At 36.1% G+C, this 19,082-nt stretch overlaps 1 protein-coding gene across 3 annotated transcripts; it reads right to left on the bottom strand.

The window, feature by feature from the left end:
• Window positions 1-205: 205 nt before the first annotated feature.
• On the bottom strand, window positions 206-17,389 carry LOC127804046 (uncharacterized). 3 transcript variants are annotated; one of them, XM_052340758.1, is made up of 8 exons: window positions 17,050-17,388; window positions 13,237-15,183; window positions 12,980-13,141; window positions 12,832-12,886; window positions 7,334-7,482; window positions 2,687-2,773; window positions 1,624-1,752; window positions 206-547 (listed from the first exon to the last, which is right to left on the bottom strand). In XM_052340758.1, the coding sequence occupies exons 1-8, from the start codon at window positions 17,119-17,121 to the stop codon at window positions 413-415; spliced, it is 2,736 nt and encodes a 911-aa protein (XP_052196718.1). In that variant the 5' UTR covers window positions 17,122-17,388; the 3' UTR covers window positions 206-412. The 3 variants fall into 3 exon arrangements, with proteins under 3 accessions (XP_052196718.1, XP_052196719.1, XP_052196720.1); XM_052340759.1 differs by lacking the exon at window positions 17,050-17,388 and adding an exon at window positions 15,881-16,323; XM_052340760.1 differs by having other exon boundaries at window positions 533-616; window positions 17,050-17,389.
• Window positions 17,390-19,082: the final 1,693 nt, after the last annotated feature.

Below are 19,082 nucleotides of genomic sequence, written 5' to 3'. Positions count from 1 at the left end.
CCTGTGTCAGTAACAATGTTAGCTGCCTCAATTCTCTAACCCAAAATTTCATAGCCAATATATCTGAAGAATTTACAGGACATGTAGGCTAGAAAGAGTTCATTTTGAAGCCCAACGGGATAAGTATGCCCTTAGGACCACCCATGCAAGAAAACGCCCACACTTACGGCACCTTCTCAGAGGGTGTCATGAGTTGCATCCAAAATTAATTTGAAAGCAAGCACATTGCATTCAAACAACAGATAGATGAAAGAGGTGGACTATTAATCATACGCATAAGATCAAGTGACTACGCATTTCTAACATTGGGAAACCAAAAGTAGTTCTCCCCATAACAAGAGAAGGCTTTACAACCATATGACTCATTATCCAAACAAAGCGGAAAGCAGAATGCACCTTATCAAAGCATTCCTCAACTCAGGGCGGGCTCCTCCTCAGGCGACCATTTGAAATTTGTTCTCAGTTCTTGGCTTTTCTTGGCAGTGTTGTCTAAGTAGCGCCTGACAGATTTGTGATTTATTTCAAACACAAGACTTGTCCCTCTTATCTACATAATCATCATTGTGCATAAATTAGTTACAATGTCAAGGATGTACCTGCTGTTGAAAATGTTAAACTGCAAAAGAAAATGCAAGGAGGAGCTCTCAATAAAAACAATATAACATATGCACATATATATTTCCTCAAAATTTCAGTCCCACAAATGCTAGGTGAAATTAACATAAAATTCTTGGATGGGCATGCCAAATCCCAAATACAAGATTTTTATGGACCGACAGTCATGATATCATCATATTAATCTTTTTTAACACTTGATACAAGGCACTATGATTGAGACTGCATAACAACCATTCAAGCAGCATTCAGAAGTAATTGAACATTGTTTTCAATAAAGGGATGAGAGCCCAGTGCCTTCAGGTTTAAGCAAGTTAGTAGTCAATGCAACTAAATTGGTCCATTTTACAGTTCTTTCCCTGAACAAGCTACAGGGAACTAAAAAACCTGAGAACAAACTTTTAGTTTTAATTTAATTCATATACTCAGGGAAAGGGGAAGCAATAAAGCAAATGTAATTGCTCGTTTGGTTCTTGCTGAGAGGAAAGAAATAAAAACACAAGATTAAATCATTCCTTTATTAATTACTTTGGAAACTAAAGAGGAAATTGAAGTATGATGTAGTACGGCCTAATTTTTTTTTAAAGCTATCTGCATCTTTTATCTCATCATTTCTGAATTCTTTTTTATCTTACAAGAAAATTAAATATATGAACTCGTAGGTCCAGATGATAAATAAAGACGTGAACTCATAGTTTAACAGAAAATAGGAACTTTGGTAGACTAGAATATCAAAAGAGAAATGGAACAACCAACTCAAGAAGTTGTCAGATGTAACTAGGCTTAGTTGAATTTAACAAGAGTATGAACCACTTATCAAAACCTACAAGACATGCTAACATGGATTACTAACTGTACAGTTAAGAATTAGCTTCTTTAGAGTCAGATTTAAGCATAAGACCACATGCTTTGCTCAGAAGAACAAAATAGGCTGAATACAACTTGCCCTAAAGAGAAGCTAAATGTGCACACTTGACCAATATGATGGAGCAAGATATCAAAATTTACCTCAATCAAGCAACAAGAAGTAAGTCCCATTAACTGCCCAGTACCAACTGTTCTTCCATTCAGTGAGATTGAACTCTTCCCAAGATTTTTCAGAAAGAAAGATCCATCATCTTCCATCTTGACAATTGCCTAGCAGGAGGACAGAATAATATTTATTGTTCCAAGAAATTCAAATCAGCAAGGGATTCCTAGTAGACAAGTAAACATCTTATTAAGCAAAATTATGGAACAGAAAATGATATATGCCAACCCAGTTTCCTTGCCTTTTCGTGGAACTACATTTCTCAAAGATCAATTATTAAAAAAACAATACTGAATATGTGAATATTGCGTGAGAAATTTAGGAAGTAAAAGGTCCCAACTGCATTGGTAGCAAACAGATTTATTTTGCATTTTTCCTAGTTATTTTTTGACAAATGGCTCCAGTTTCTCAACATATCTGGACTTCTCTAATATTACTAAAAGTTTCTTTTGTTCTTGTTGATTTCTTTTTTAGCATCATGCTGAGGACTCTTTTTAGTTTAATACAACAAATAACAACACAAGCTTCAAGTCCATGACTCTCTTGCTGGTCTAAAGAACAAACAACACGTACATGAGAAGTAGACCAGCAAATGGTTCCTATCATTTTCTTCTAATTGAAACTTAATTGCCAGCACGTGGGGCAATTATAACTAATGCACTGATCCATGTCCATTTCAAATCAGAAAACCATTGTTGATATGAAATACTCTTCAACACTAATGATCAAAACAATTCTGATTTCTGTTTCCTCTGAAATGTGATGAAAATGTGCATTTGGCCTTTACTGGAAGACCCACCATAACTTAAACTTCCCAAAAGATTATTAATATTTTGATGCTCAAGATGGAAATATCATAAATTTTGCAACTCTTTAATTGCTATGCTAGTTTGTCCAAGATAGAAACATAGCGATATCTGAACTTTCAAGATGCCAAAGACAGCAAAAATGTATCAACAGGAAAAAAAATCTCGCAACAGTCTCTAAAGTCATGAGAAATAAACCTACACAAACTCAAAAAGGTCCATTTAAGTATCCCACCTGCCGCCTGGATATTTTGTTTCCACGCCCTTCTTTACTCAAATCAATATCCACATCAATTTCCTCTGTGGATCTTCCAAGTATGACCTACAAAAAAAAGTAAATTGTTCTGTTCATAAGCAGCAAAGATCAACCGAAAAGAGAAAGAAATATAAAAAAGCTTAGAATTAGATCATGCATATACAGAGTGAAAGTATCATGATGCAGTAACATTACACAGTGGTAACTTCTGATTAAGCTAAACCCCATTCGCTTACTATTTCAAAAGATCTATCAGTCGTAAAAGTCGAGAAAATCCAATAATTTTTCAAAATTATTCAATCAAAAAATAAGAATAGTACTCAAAAACTTATAACGCCTGAGTGTATAACAAAGGAAGAGAGTATTACGTAACTATAAGATTCAAGACAGAAAGGACAGTTGCAGCTATGGGGATGGAACAAACCACAAGAGTTTGGAAACTTTTTCTAACTGCCTTAATACAGAATGGCCACAAAAATAAGCAACCACATTAGCCCTGTACTACATGGACCTAACTACCTCTTAGACTCTCCTAAATAAATGCAACATGCTAGCACAAACTCCAACACTACCATAAATAAGGAGTAAAATATTCTAGCAACCAAAGACAACAAAACCAATTACAACAGCCATATTCTTTGGGCCCAACAGCCACGTATAGCCCACTACCAATCATGCACTATCTTGGGTTTTGTTTCACCTTCCTTTTGCTCCTACAAATCATCCCCCTAAGAAGTGGAACCTGGTCCTCAAGGTTCAATGATGGGAAATGGGAGGTGAGCTGGTCCATGTCTCCCAGTTGGATTCCTCAGATGGAAAATCTTTCCACTGGACAAGAACTTATACGACATATTTTTGGCCCTTCTTCATCCATCAAAAGTTTGTAATGCTTTTGGGAACCATGGCAACTTCACCATTTTCATCAATTGGTAGAGAAGAGACTGGCAACCGCATCTGTGGGGTCCTACTTTTAATTTCAATAAAGATTCATGGAATATTGGATGTATCTTGGAGCTGGCAGGAATTTCCAATTTATAGGCCACATTCCCAATCTTTTCGATGATCTTGTATGACTGAAAGTATTTGTTTGCTGTGTGCTATGGTATGGTTAAAGCTTAAGGTACACCCAATCTCCCACCATAAAGTGCACATTTCTTCTATGAGAATCAGCTTGTTGCTTCGTTTGGTTCTGTGCACGAAGCAAATTTTGTTTGCAATTTTAACATATCCTCACAAGCTTTGCAACACCTTGTCCAACTCATCCATAGGTGATGTAATGTGTCAAGGTAGCTTGACACTTGGGGAGGTAGTCAGCCATACAAAACTTGGAATGGGGTAATACCAATCGATTTATGGGCGTTTATGTTGTACCAAAATTCTGCCTATCGCATGTTATAACCCATTTTCTTGGTTGCTGGCAAGTGAAACACCAAATATGTTGTTCAAGACACCTATTCACCACCTCAACTTTGGCCATTTGTTTGAGGATGGTACAGGAGCTCATCTTCAATTGTGATCTTGAAGCTTAAAGAATTCTGGCTAGAAGTGGCTCAGAAAATTGGCGTTCCATGCAATTTAGTAACACCTTCTACATGGCCTTACCCCATGCTTAGCAGAGAGTTTGTTGTTTCCAGAGTTGAACTTATGACCTCTAGGTTCCATGCAATTTAGCAACACCTTCTACATGGCCTTACCCCATGCTTAGCAGAGAGTTTGTTGTTTCCAGAGTTGAACTTATGAACTCTAGGTCCCAGTGGAGCAACCTTACAGTCACACAAATGCTCACCTTTTGAGTGACCCCCAATTTTGGAGTCATGAAATTTAGAGAGGAGTTATCTTTTCAACTGAGATTGTGGTGGGATAAATATACTGTGATTAACCACCTTTGTAGCTATAAAGAGTAGGTCCATGAGTGTCTTCCAAAATCCTATATCCTGCGAAGGAATGCATCTCTTTTGATTGCCTCTTTTAGCTTGTTAGTTAAAGCAAATTGTGGGCAATAAATAACCACTAGTGAAGGACTAGGCTGTCAGATCCTAGATATGACAGGAGAATTCTCAGCTATTTGAGAAGGGAATTAGCAGGGAAAATGTGAGGGAAGGGGTAAGAATTAGAGAATTGAGGGGGAAAATTCGAGAGAAAGAGAGAGAGAGAGAGAGAGAGAGTTGAGGAGGGAATTTGAATTGCTTCTATATTATTGTCATAGTTTGAAATGGCTGGGTCAGTTCCTCTTATACTGCCCTCGGCTACAGATTGGCGCAAAACAGTTACCAACCTCTACTACACTTGTACAACTTGCACTACTAGAACATTCCTTCAGCTATGCTAATTCCCTTTTATTTTGTAAAGACCTAGTAGCCTAACTACGTGACATAGGCTTTCTCAGTAAGGGGTCAGCCTCTGAGTTCTCTTATCCTGGTTTTCTGAAGATGGCATGTTCATAGCCTGGGAGCTTAGCAACCATGATTATAGTTCTAGAGCGGTAACTTGATGCTCCAAGAGGTATTTCAGACTGTTTTGGTTCATAAGAATTCGGGGAACATTGACAAGGCAGGTATGAACACCAAACTCAAATAGCCAATATTTCTTTAGAGTAAGTAAACCATGCAAGTTTTGTTGGACTAAAAGCCTTGCTAAGAAATGCCAGCAGTCAACCTTGTCACGATAGAACTGCCACAATTCCTCATTTCGAAGCTTCTATCAAAAACAAGCATTTTAGAAAAATTAGGCATGGTAAGTATTGGAGAGGTAGTAAGTCATCACTGTTTTTAAAGTTAGGAATGCCTCCACCGCTGATGAATGCTATTGAAATCAGTGTTATTAAAGGCACACCTTGGGTGCCTAGAATGCTTCTAGGAGGGTACATACCAGTAAGGCACACCTGGCCCAAGGCGCCATGGGCTTAGGTGTGCCAAGACTTTTTTAACTACTTTTTATTTTACTGTTCATTACTTTATTTAATGTTTTAGTGTTTAAGGTTTTAAATTTATTGCTTAAACTACAAATTTGACAATGAGTGTCACGACCCTAGGGTAATATTGTAATTACTGACTTCTTATAAACCATTGGGGGTTAATTGTAAGGGTCAGGTGGTTAGAAGGCAGGAATCGGTTGGTTGTAACAACTAGTTGTTAGGCTGTTAAGTGGCTAGGAGATCTATTGAGTGGGCTAGAGGTTCTCTATAATAGGGACCTATGGCATTAGGGAAAGATTACCGATTGAATGAATGAATAATTCTCTCTCTCTCACTCTCACTCTCTTTCTCGTTCTCACAATCGGAATTATCGAATTGCCAACCCTAATTCAAGGGCTTGATAATGAGTAAAAGGGCTACTACTTCAAATGCTCCAATTGAATTTGAACTTGATGAAGATGGAGAGGGAGATGATGTGGAAGAAGAGGATATTAGAGATGATATTTCTAATGACAAAAATGTGAAAATGTTTGATCTTAATGATGAGGATAATTTTTAGATTATTTAAAATGCATAATTAGTTAATCTTAATTAAGATTTAAGACCAATAATTTGTTTAAGATTTAATTTTCAAGACTTTCAAATTGCATCTTTTAACATTTTTTATTGTTCTTTTCATTAATATATGTTAATTTTTTTAATTTTTCTTGATAGCATATTTGTGAATATGTTATTAGGAATTAGGACTTATTTTATACCTCATTCTTCAATTAAGATATATATTTTTCATTTTTTTTAGTTAGAATGCGCCTAGTTCCATCAGATGCGCGCCTCGCCTTATGCCTTAGACTCCAACACCCTTTTGCGCCTTGGGTTTTTAATAACACTGATTGAAATTGTATTTTTTAACAACAAGAGGAGCAACAAAAGTTTCATAATTCCCAATGGCTTCAAGATAACCATAAGCAACAATAGCTTCAAGGTATTAGGTTTCTAGCAAAAGTTCATCTGCTCGGGAACCATAAGCAGTAATAGCTTCATATTAAAATAAAATACCATATTTACCAATGGTTTCAAGGTAACTAATTTTATAATGGCTGCTAATCCTAAAAACCAAATACTCTACATACTGAACTTGAAGAATCAAGCGCCTTATCCTGGTTTGGTTAACTTAGACACATTTGTTTCTTCATTCCCCATTCCTTGTTTTATTTAGAGTGTAATGACGTAACAAGCATAAAATCTCATGTGCATTTATGTTGTTGCATGTTCAATATGCAAAAACAGTGTACCAACAATCATTAGAATTTAGAGCAGCTTAAATTGAATGATAAGAAAGGAAAGTAACAAATCTCATGCATTTATGCCATAGCACATCTAGTACACAAAAACCATGTACCAAAAACCATTTGAATTTAGAGAAGCTTAAATTAAATGGCAAGAAGGAAAGTAACAGCTGTTTCAACAGAGTATGAGAAAGTAGCCAATGACACAATCTTTTGTTTGAAGAAGGAAGCAACTGCATAGCATTCTCTTCAGAAGGTTGACACCAATCTGCCTTACGATTGGATCGATTGAAGGCCAAGATTATGCAGCATAAAATGCAAGATATAGAGAATGTCACTAAATAATGGCCAAAAATTATTTCAGTCACTAATTAATGCATTTGAAAGCCAAGAAAATAGCTAGAAGTCATAATTCGGAGCAAGTACCTCAGTTTTCCTAATGAAATGCTTGGACTGGCGACCATACAAGATTGCTAGGGCACCTTGTGATGCAATGGTTCTTTGTAGAGAGGATCGAGCACTCTGTTCCAACCTTACGATTTTCCTCTTAGAATCATCATGCTGATACCTTGAGACTGCATAATTCCAGGTGATTTTGATGAATAAAAACTTTACTATCCTTGCCCGACCAAAAAACAAAACAAAAAAAATTACTATCCTTGGTTAACAAATCAATTGTCTTCATTAGAGAAAATATTTTCTATGAACACTGGTATAACTATCACTGCATTTTATTAAGAATAGATTAGACTATTAGAGCAATCCTTATTCTCAGCCAAAAAAAAAAAAGAAGAAGAAGAAATAGATTAGAGCCTGTTTAATTATATTGTCAGCTTTGACATAGTCTTTTTAGTTGTTTTGTGTTCCTTTTTCATTTTCTGTTAAAAAAATAGAAACTAAAACATTACGCTTGATAATGTTTTTGTTTTTCAAAATTCTAATATAAAACTAAAATGATGTTTGGTAAAAAATATTTTGTATTTTATCAGACGATCATGTACATATAAAAAACTATTTATATTGACAAAAATATCGATCCCCAAAAAATTAGGGTTGTGCATGGTCTGGTTTGAAAGTATTTAAAGACCAAATTGTAAATTACAGTATGGTCATATTCTAAATTAAACGAAATCATTTTTTTGGCTGTCAAACCAAATCAGTCTATAATTAATTACAGTTTTGGACATCGTTACATAAAATTTTGAATCATGCTAGATGTACATCCATTTTGTACATCTTGGACTACATAAGAGAATATTATGACTAAAATACCCTGCGCCTCACACACCTCATGAGGGATTTTTTTGTCATAATACCCCCTTATGTAGCCCAAGATGTACAAAATGGGTGTACCAATAGCATTTTCCTAAAATTTTTGATATTTCAGTTAAAACTAAACAAATATATATATCACACATAATTATCACACAAAGACCAACAAATATTGATGCCTTTGTATAAAGAATTTGAGCAAACATCAGACACTACATAAGATTTTTAAGTTTTGAAGAAACGATAGAAAGAAATGATTTAATTGTTTTGTCATAGATAAATACATAAAGTAAAGAAACCGAAACCAAGCCATAACCCATTTTTTTCAAAATTTACAAACCAACCCATATTTTAAAAAGACTAAACTGAATTAAACCAAAAAAGATAAGTAGTTTGGTCCAGTTTAAGAGTTTAGACCAAATTATGTGCAACACCCCAACCCCTTAGGAGTGTCCTCAGGTTAAATATTAAGTATTTTTGTTTTCCACTCACTTATTCTTTTCCAGATACCCTTTCTTAAAACCACTATAACCATCCATTACATTACAGCATAATGATCCAGGATTAACCTGAAACCTCATGTTAATTAATTATACTCTTGGTTATGCATGTATGTTATAACTTAAATGTATAGATGAGTCACCACTTTGAACTCTGCTGTTTGAGAAAATCACAGCTTTGGCAGTCAACTATCAACCAGCAGCCGATCCCTGGAGAATCTGGAATACCCAAGTCAACCTGGAAGTCCACTGTCAGCACGCCAACTGATCACCTGGGCATTCTGGACGTCTCCAGTCAATCTGGCAATCAATTGTCCACAGGCAATTAATCTTCTGAAGATTATAGAATGTCCCATATTTGCCCCGGCAGGCAACTGTCAGCCTGCCAATCAATCATCTAGGCATTATGGAAGTCCCTAGTCAAATCCTACAGCCGACTGCTGCTTCAACTTCCGAGTCTCTAAAGCCCTGTTCTTCCAACTTTAGTGCCCTTTCTAAAATCACTCTTTTGTTGTATATTTTCCCCCAAGTACTTACAATTCATGTCCAAGCCTTAACATCATCAATTAAAACTCACATAACCATATAATCACAAGACCATAACCATTTATAATGCTATATCTTCTAAATACACAAATCCTTTGCATGATCATCAAATGTTTACAAAGAAGTCTATCAAAAGCATCTTTCATGCTGTATGAGCTCATGTCATACCTTATCTCATATAAATGAACTAATATAGCATTTTCCATCAAAGTTTCCATTGTGTACATTTTTCAAAATTCAAAGAAAAAATGTTCCTTTTCTAGAAAGATTTTCATCCTCCTCAAAGCTCTACCTTTTTCTTGCCCTTATAGAGTCTTGCATCTTCATCTAGAACATAGAGGATGGATGACATGATATATGAGCCTATGAAGCTCAATAAAGATTTAGAAAACCATTTTTTAACATGAATCTAGTTCAAAAAGTGAATACTTGAGAATGACATGCAACATGTAATACAATCTCTTCAGTATTTGAGGACCCAAACCAAATCTCTTTCCACATTCACCATATCTTAGAACCCATCTCTGGGCAAAACGAGTCTCCATGGTCAAGGTTGAAGTCCATCAACTATGGTGAACAAAACTCCCAAAGAAAACATTCCTCATGGCCATGGTTTCTTGTAATGAAAGAAATAAACCTTTACATGCATTTCAAAGTAACTATAGCTCATAGAATCATGTAACATTTTCACATCAATCCCATCCTAAATCAAATGAATTCTTAACTTGATGAAGAATCTTGGAGAAAGTTTGATTTCTCTTCCCTTTCCTTCCTGCTCTCTTCCTTCGTTCCTTCCACCTTCTCTCCTTGGTCTCTCGGCTAAAGCTTGGGCAAAATGGGCTAAAACCTATCTAAATGCCACCCTTTTTATACCAACCCCGTTAGGTGTAAGACTAAATCTAAGCCCTTGATCAAGATTTAACCGAATGATCCAATGACACACTTTCATTAAATTTTATAAATTTATGCCCTGGACATACATACACATTTAGATATACACAAGACATTGACCAATCACTCTCTTTCATGTCAACTAACACACAGCTCACCTTCCCTCAGACCGCACTCCCATCACCATTTATGTCATTGATTCCATCAACCCATCAAGTCCTCAACCAAAGCCGTGCCCAATGTCATATTCTCCACACTAGACTCTATAATTCACCAATCAGGACATTCCCTTGTCATTTCATTCTTGTTGCTTCATCGGCTTGTAGATAAATTCATCCCATTTTGTGTCCATCTGTATTTTTTATCTAGAATCTATTATTCTGTGTCATTCAATTCATAAACATACAAAAAATCTACCTTAAATGTCTGTGATAACAACTAACCATTGCCTGATGGTCAAATTTCCAGTTTCAAAATTCGCAGTCTAACAAAGGATCTGGCAGCAAATTGGGACACATCCTACCACATGGAAATTCCAACACTTGACTGCGATCTCTACTACCACTGCCATCCTGTGCTGCCACGCTGGTAGTTGACCTGGCAGTCAACTGATGGCAGCTGACCTGTCATTCAACAGTCCTAAACTTTTTGACAATCCAAAAAGTTTTTACAATCTTCCTGTAGTGTTTTTCCTAAACTTTTTACTGTTGCAACAATTCCTGTCTACCCTCACACTCAAATCTCCCTCAAGTTTGTGAAAGGAAGTGTTACTTGAAGCTATGCCTTTCTGCTATTGTTTTATGTTACGTTTTTCCCTTCTTGTAATTATGTTGCTTGCTATATATGTTGGTAGTCCTAGCTAGCCTATTTCTTACAGTTATTTCTATGTTTGCACAACTTATGTTTGAGCGCTCTTTTCTGTCCAGCCGCTGAGTTTATAATCCCCTCTTGCTTTACCTTTTACAAAGGTGGATACAATCTCTCACACACGAATAGGACAAAAAGTAGGATACAAGAAACAACACAAACAAAGCACTCACACAAGACAAGAGAATTTATCCTGGTTCATAACTCCTAAGCGAAGAACTTACATCTAGACTGGAATGATCTCGATCTTCACTATCTTGAAAATGGAAAAACAAGATTACATGTACTGATTTCACTCGCAGCCCTATTACCAAGCTGCCCTACCCAGAGATTACAAAGCAATGAATACTTTCCTCTCTCGCACATACACACAGCACATACTCTTTCTCAAGATAGAAATGATAACTAATTAGGGAGAGAATGAGACCCCTCGGACCCTCTATTTATAGAGTATAGAGGGAGAGAAATACAAGGACACTAACCTCGGTAACTGCCTTATACAAGTGGCAGTTACCGTTACAATCCCCAACTATCGGTCTTCTAGAAGCTTTAATATAATTCCTTCTCTTCGACCTTCCTCTCCCGTGACCAACTGAGATTATATGTCTAATCCTTAGGCAAATACTTCAACATTTACAATACCACAACAATATCATCACTATAAAATCCCACAATTAGATTCTTCCACTAAAAAATCTTTAATTACACCCCAAAAAGTTACAGGTTTTTAAATTATGCACACCCTTAAAAAATGGCTGGTTGCCTGAGGTTTGGTAGATGAAGGGAGTGGCTACTCAATCAAATGGAAATAAAAATATGAACATGTCCAAAAAAATAAAAAAACTGTGAAAACAAAAATAGCACACCTCAATATTGTTTTCTATTCTTCCCCCCTCCCCCCTAAAATGTGAAAACATAAAACAAAAAGAAAAACTAAAAACAATAATTAAATCAAATCAGATCTTAGCTTCTTTAACCAGTGTTTTTAAAAGCTCTAAGCACACTCAAGTGCAAAGGCCTTGTAGAAAGCACACACACATTGAAACAAAGCACAAATGTTAGAAAAATAAAGAGATAATATAATAATTGCAACTAAATTACTAGATAATACGGTCAAGACAAAAATTCATGCTAAAGGAGAACAAAAGAGAGTATTTTAATTCATTTTCAATGATTTAGTGGAGGTTAAGAAAGTGAGTTTCATCATTAGAGTTATAGTTCTCATCATCTTTCTCGCCAAAACCATCTAATTGACTTCTTCAACCAAATTTGGCCATGAACTAAAAGTTGAAGCTGGTGCTCCAGTTGTTGCATTGCCTCCTTTGCTTCTTATTAAATCTAGACTCTTCAACTCTAGCTATATCAGCAACCGAACCCCATGTCAAAAAATCATGATGAAATACTGAATCTTTCTCTTCTACAACACTTGAAGATATTTATAGAATAGATGGATGTGTTTTGGTATATTAGCGTGCACGGTAACAACTCTTTTTACTGTAAAACAATAAGCACATTTGAGTATGCCTTGTGCTTAACAGAAAAGCACGCACTTTTAGCACTTTATCATTTGTGCTTCACTTGTACAAGAAAAAAGCACTAGAACTGCACTTAAGCGCGCTTTTAATGATGCTGATTTTAACTAAACCGTTAGTATTCATGATCTAATTCTCATAGGCATTCAAAGTTACATGAGTCAATCTCATTGTAATATCTAATTTATCCACATGAATTTATATTATGGAATGCCAAAGATGGACAAAAATATTTTATCCATGAATAACCTTCTTCACATACAAGTTTTTGAAAAAGAACCAAAAACAGAAGGCAGTTACTAACTCAAGGAATTACCTCGCCTACTAAAATAGGTATCATCATCATATGAACACAGGTCCATTTCAAGTATCTGGAAGAAACAACACCAAGAATCAGGAGGTAAAATACAACAACAAAGATTAGAAGAGAACCAGAACTAAAGAACAAAATTCTGAAGATATACCATAGCTTCAATATCAGAAAAATAAGGAACATCATCATTGCTCTCAGGTTCTTCCAGATCTGATGTTGTGGGATTTACCACTGGTACTGGAAGAGTTAATTCAACAGCACCTGCTTCTGCATTTAATGACAATTCCCTAAATGTACCTGGGGGGTCTATAACCTGTTTGCAGCAAACAGCAAGCTTCAGATAGAGATTCATATGATAAGAAAATGAACAGGTTGCTCAGAAAGAGTGGATGCTATCAAAAAGAGTACCCCCAACTCGACTTTTCTCACATCCTTCTCCAGCTTTCCATCTGCAGTAGATATTGTTGTGTGCGCTAATTTTAATTGGTTTGTGTTTCCAATAACCTTGTGTCTGGGGGGCAGTGCCATACAGCTACCATCAGACACGTCAGATTGGACAGTACACCCAACAATTGAATCATCTGAACCAGTTTGTGGCAACATATAAGGTCCTACCATAAATGGTGACCTAAAAGATTGTGCAGGATCTTCTACTTTCTTCGTCAAATTTAGACATTGTCCATTACCCTTCTCATTACCGCAGGACATAGTATCAATAGTGATTGGTGATATAGTAGACGAATTAAATGCTGTAGCTGGATGGATGAGCAAAAATATATCATCATTGCATGGGATTTCTGGGTCTTCAGTGTTCAATGTGCAGATAATAATCCCTTCACTACGCTCATGAGACTTGCTATTTAATATTGATGCAGATAGCATTCTGTTTCCTGAATGAGGAACACTTTGCTGATCACTAGAAGCAGTGTGAAAATGGGATGCAATAGCCTCTGGCTTGCCTACACATGAACCATCACCAGCAGCAATGCCAGTACTTGGAAGAATCGTCTTGGGTTCAACTTTGGCTGGATCACCCTCATCAACATCTTTGGAAGAACTCAAAAGCAGTTTATTATGGTAGCCAGACTCCAGTGTGGTATCACAACCAGACTTATCCAATGTGCTTTTCCGATCTACATCCACAAAGAGAACCCCATCCTCATTTGAGAAGTCCAAAAGTGAGTCTGGGAGGTCTACAAATTCACTGTCTGATATAGCAGCTGAACTAAAGAAGCCATCACTATTATGTTTGTCAGCCAATGTGGCTCCTGAATGCCTAACAGCATGCTCTAATGAACTTTTACTTTTAGCATTATCTTTATCAGGAAGTTCAGATACATATTCTGCAGCCTGCCCTTTATCTTCAGGACTATTATTGATCGGCATACAAGGTGCTGAGATATCCTCCATTGTCTTCCAAAGAGGCATGCTAGGCAATGGAGATGAAAATCCCATGGTATGAAATGAGTCGCTACAGTCTGCAGTAAGACAACCAAAGTGCTGCTTTGCTCCAATTTCAGAGCAGTCATCTTCAAGCTTACTATTCGAAGAGTCAAAGGTAGACAAGGGCTTTGCCTCTGAACCATCAGTTTCAAGTAGTTTTGTACATGAAAGTGATCTTGACGTATCCATTTCCTCCACACCTGAGGATTTCCCAAAGTCTACTTGATTATCTTCAACATTATGAGGAATGTCTTTGATTTCATGAGTCTGTTCAAAAGATTTGTTTCCCTCATTTCTCAGTGATCCTTGGACAGATAAGGAGGAAACATCTTCAGGAAATCCATGCAAGCAATTGTTCCTAGCAATTGTGCTTATCTGATTAGCTGCAAGTGAATCCTGGTCTTCCGAACGAAATGCATTGCCAACATCAGCAATGGCATTGGTGGCAGTAATATCTGTTATTGTCTGTGGAAAGGTATCATGCAGCATATCAAAATCTGATTCTTGAAGCCCAAAATGGTTTGGGATACAATCTCTTATCATAGAGTTGACAACTGAAGGCACATTATGCAGAGTCACCTGGCCATGAAAGTCGGCTCCATTTCCAGTGCAGTTATGAACATCAGGTTCAGTAAGAAAACCTAGATCATCAGAACTAAAAAATTCACTTCGAATTCTCTTTCTCATGGAAAAGTATTGTTTGCGTATGCTTCCAATTTTCCTTTTCTCACGAACTATTTTGCTTTCTTTAACTTTGGAAGAACCTTGAAGCTCAACCATGCAAGCAGAGGCTTGAGCTGAAATATCAGGATCATATAACAAAGAATGCCATCGATTTTTTAGTTCTTCAAAGGTGTACCGGCGAGAGAATTGCACTGCCCCCTTAGCAAGTGCTTCTAAAGAAGCACCTTCCTATAGAAAGAGGTCAAAAATTCAGATAAAGTTAGGCATTACACAACAAAAAGTCTCAAAGAATTGAAGTGTATATACAAATGAAATTTAAAAAAAAAAATATTCTTAAAAAATTACACATGACATATACATACACCCTAACATGTGGATTTTCAAAAAATTAAAATACAACATAGGAGTCCAAGTATGTATACTAGAGAAATTTATTCATGAACAAATTATAATTTTTGAAATTCAAAACTCTTGAGATTGCATCATATAAGGAGGACTGACAAATTGTAATTCTACAATATTTTTATTTTATAATAGCTTTTCTGCTATTTTTTCAACGTATGTTATGGTTTTAACTTGTTTTAAAGCAATAGACTTAACACTAATGGTTGACACCAATTCCCCAAGTGTTTGTAAATTGTTAGGCTTTTAACAAGTTAAAAAATAACATGTTTAGGAGGCACATTAGGAAATGTTCGATGATTATAGTTGTCCAATAAAATAACCAATTCAATGTAGCAACCTTCTATAGAAATGTTCATGCCAACTAGAATCTTTGTCAATTTATAGGTTTGCCCGATCAAGGTCATAGGCCAAATCTTTTGTGAGAACTAGAATCAACCTGTCAAAATATGAGAAGAATATGCCCACAATGACACCTTCGATCAAAATTCAGCATTGTCAGCAAAAAAAACAATAGTCATACCATTTGGCTCATGTGCCTCACAGATTTCAAGGTCATTGCAACATCATCATGTGAAATGCCACTGCAACCATAATCTCTTCTTTGGAGGTGCAACTAAGTCCAACCCACTTCACATAGAATCATGCTGCTATAGATTTGGTTCTTGCTCTCTAAAATTGTTTTCCCTCCCCTACAGGCCTTACCAACAGTACAATTCTCCATTAGTCCTTAGATGATCGTATCTTGGAAGATCAAATGCTTCTATTCAGTTAAATCCTCCTCCTTTAATCAAGCAACAGATTTTTAACTTGAGTTAATTTTCTTTGTATTATTAGTCTGGTTGAATCCCTCCTGTAGCCTTTCACCCTACTCCTTCCCTGAAAGCTCTCTCCCCCTTCTGAAGCAACCACCTGCCCAATATCATTCAAAAACCCTTGGTTCATGGATATCGAAACTATCCCTCCATGCTCCACCTCTTAAAATCATCCTAGAATGATATCAGCTTTTGGCAACCATCAGACTTGACATACCCCAAATTGAATTAAATCTCCACCACTCTCCAAATTTATCCGTCAAACACTCCACTTCCCTACTGTATGTATACATTACAGATATGCCCCAGTTAGGTCATATATTGGATTCATTCCATCCTATATCTACAGCGTGGGTGTGAGAGAGAGAAGGGGAGTGTAGCAGAATGGGAAACGCTGTACATACACTAAAACTTTGATACCACATGCAAAATCTCAAAATTCGCAAGAGGCACACCAGGCGTACAGTTTTCTGTGTTCATTAGAGATATCTATCGTTGGCAGCCCTAAAATCAGTTGCGTAATTCCTCACAGCTTGTTATTCACCAAAGGATAATCGTCTAGTGATGTAGCTAGGGCTCATTTCGTCGATCAATTCTCCAAAACACAAACACACGGGATCTAATGTTCTGTAGAAAAGAAAAATATGCCGTTGCAGCCGTTCATGATATTCCAGAACTGGTGAGAACTACCGAGCAAAGAGTTAATTAGGATGAGCGACTATCAAAAGAAGAAAAATAAAACGGTTGCTCACTTTAGAAGAGCAAGAGATCGCGAACTCGGGGCCAAATTAGCGCAAACTCCATAACGAATACGCAAAAAAATTGAAAGGTAAGGAAAAAGAAGATACGGAGAGGGGGAAATCAAAATGGTTGTTACCTCCACAGCATTCTTCAGTAAGAGGTCATCTTCAGGGATCCACGAAGTGGTGGCAGGAGCAACCGCTGCCATTTCCTCCTAAAACCCTAACAATTCTGTTGGAATCGCTCTGGTTTGTCTCGCTCTCTCTATTCACACGGCGGCAGAGACGATAGCCCCCATTGCAGGGGAGAATTCAGTCCATGATCAAGTTCAAAATTGAGAGGATTGAGTTGAGTCGGAGCTCAAATTAACTCCAGATGCTTCCTGGCAATACATGCTGTGTGAGAATTCACATACGCTTCTCTCCCTATAATTTTTTTTTTTAATTTAACAAAGTATTCGGCGATCAGAATTCAGAAACGTAACGACTGATATTTACTTAAAAATGAGAGAATTACACGCGTATCTATGATATTTGAAAGAGTTTTAGAAAATATAATAATAAATATTTTTAAATTTTTAGTGTTATTATTATTAATTAATTCTAATTAAATACTAAAATACCTTTAGCAATAAAACATCTTTATCTCTTTTCTGTCACGTCCGTCCCATTACTAGTCATTGTCAATCCTTACTTCACTATTGCCTCTTGACATCATTTAGATATGTCTCATGTTCTGAGTTTTGTTGAAACTAAATTCACTTGGTTTTAACTCTTTCGTGTGTTTGATAGTACGTAACTCCTATAGAAAATATCACATTCAAAAAATAAAATTTTATCTTTCTTATTTGATATATTATATTTTTTATAAAATTAAATTTTATAGTATAATTCATTTAGGTGATGTGATTTTTGTTTTTCATGTAAGTAGGGGTTTAGGATTTAAGGGGAGTGTTTGATAGCATTTAGTTAAAAAAATATATATTTTTCAACTTGGATGAAAAATAAAAATCACCTCTCTTAGATGGATTTTTTATAAAAAATAGACCAAAATATACTTTAAGGGTGTGTTTGATAGCATTTAGTAGAAATGAAAACATTTTCCAACTTACATGGAAAACAAAAATCATCTCCCCCTAGATGGAATTTTCGATAGAAAATAGACAAAAACATACTTTAATGATTGTACCATGGAATTCAATTTCATATAAAATATAGTGTGTCAAACACCAAAAATAGAATTCAATTCCTTAGATGTGACATTTTTCATGTATTTTTCATGCTATCAAATACACCATAATAGTTGTACCATGGAATAGAATTCTATAGAAAACATAGTGTGTCAAACAGTAAAAATAGAATTTAATTCTTTGAATGTGACATTTTTCATAGAAGTTTCATGCTATCAAACACACCCTTAGATTAATGAATTTGTGTTCAACGAAACCTAGACCAACCACAATAGTGGTCACCAACGATCATTGGTTATTTTTTATTTTTCAAAATCAAATGAGAGATGAAAAAGAAATAAAGAAAATTAGAAAAAGAATGAAAGGTAAAAATGGTTGTTTTATTCATTTGTTTAGTAACATTGAATGTTATTATTATTTTAAAGGAAAATGTTTCTCGTACCGAGGGTTACACCCAAATATATAAATGATCAGAATACTCTCACAAAAATTACAAATTTGCTTCTCATGCCCTTGGTTGCCTCATATCTCATTTCCCTCCCCTTCTTCCCATGGTTGCACGCTACAATTGCTGGTTGCCACTTTCCTCTCACTGTCTTCGCCTTGCCATCTTCCCTTGCATAAATTGTTTCAAACCCTTCCTCTCCACGATGATCGATGCGAGGCAACGATTTGCTCGAGGTAAGGCGATGGCGATGAGAGGAAAGTAGTGATCGACAATTGTAGCGGGCAGCCGTGGAAAAAATATGAGATAAAGGAAAGATAAGGCAGTCATGGACAGAGAAAACAAATTTGTAATTTTTGTGAGAGAATTTTGGTCATTTGTATGCCTCGGTGTAACCCAAGTGTATGTAACACCCTGCTTTTCTCTTACCGAGCGTGTCACTATGATGGGGCCCAAAATATACATAAATTATTTTTTTATTTCTTTCTCGGTACATAACTTAAACCTTAAGTACCGAATTCCAAACAAAATCCCC

This window comes from Diospyros lotus, chromosome 6 (assembly GCF_014633365.1).
Source record: "Diospyros lotus cultivar Yz01 chromosome 6, ASM1463336v1, whole genome shotgun sequence".
NCBI classification, from domain to species: Eukaryota; Viridiplantae; Streptophyta; class Magnoliopsida; order Ericales; family Ebenaceae; genus Diospyros; species Diospyros lotus.
The sequence above is the reverse complement of the archived record's forward strand: the minus strand, read 5'-3'. Positions and strand labels throughout refer to the sequence as shown.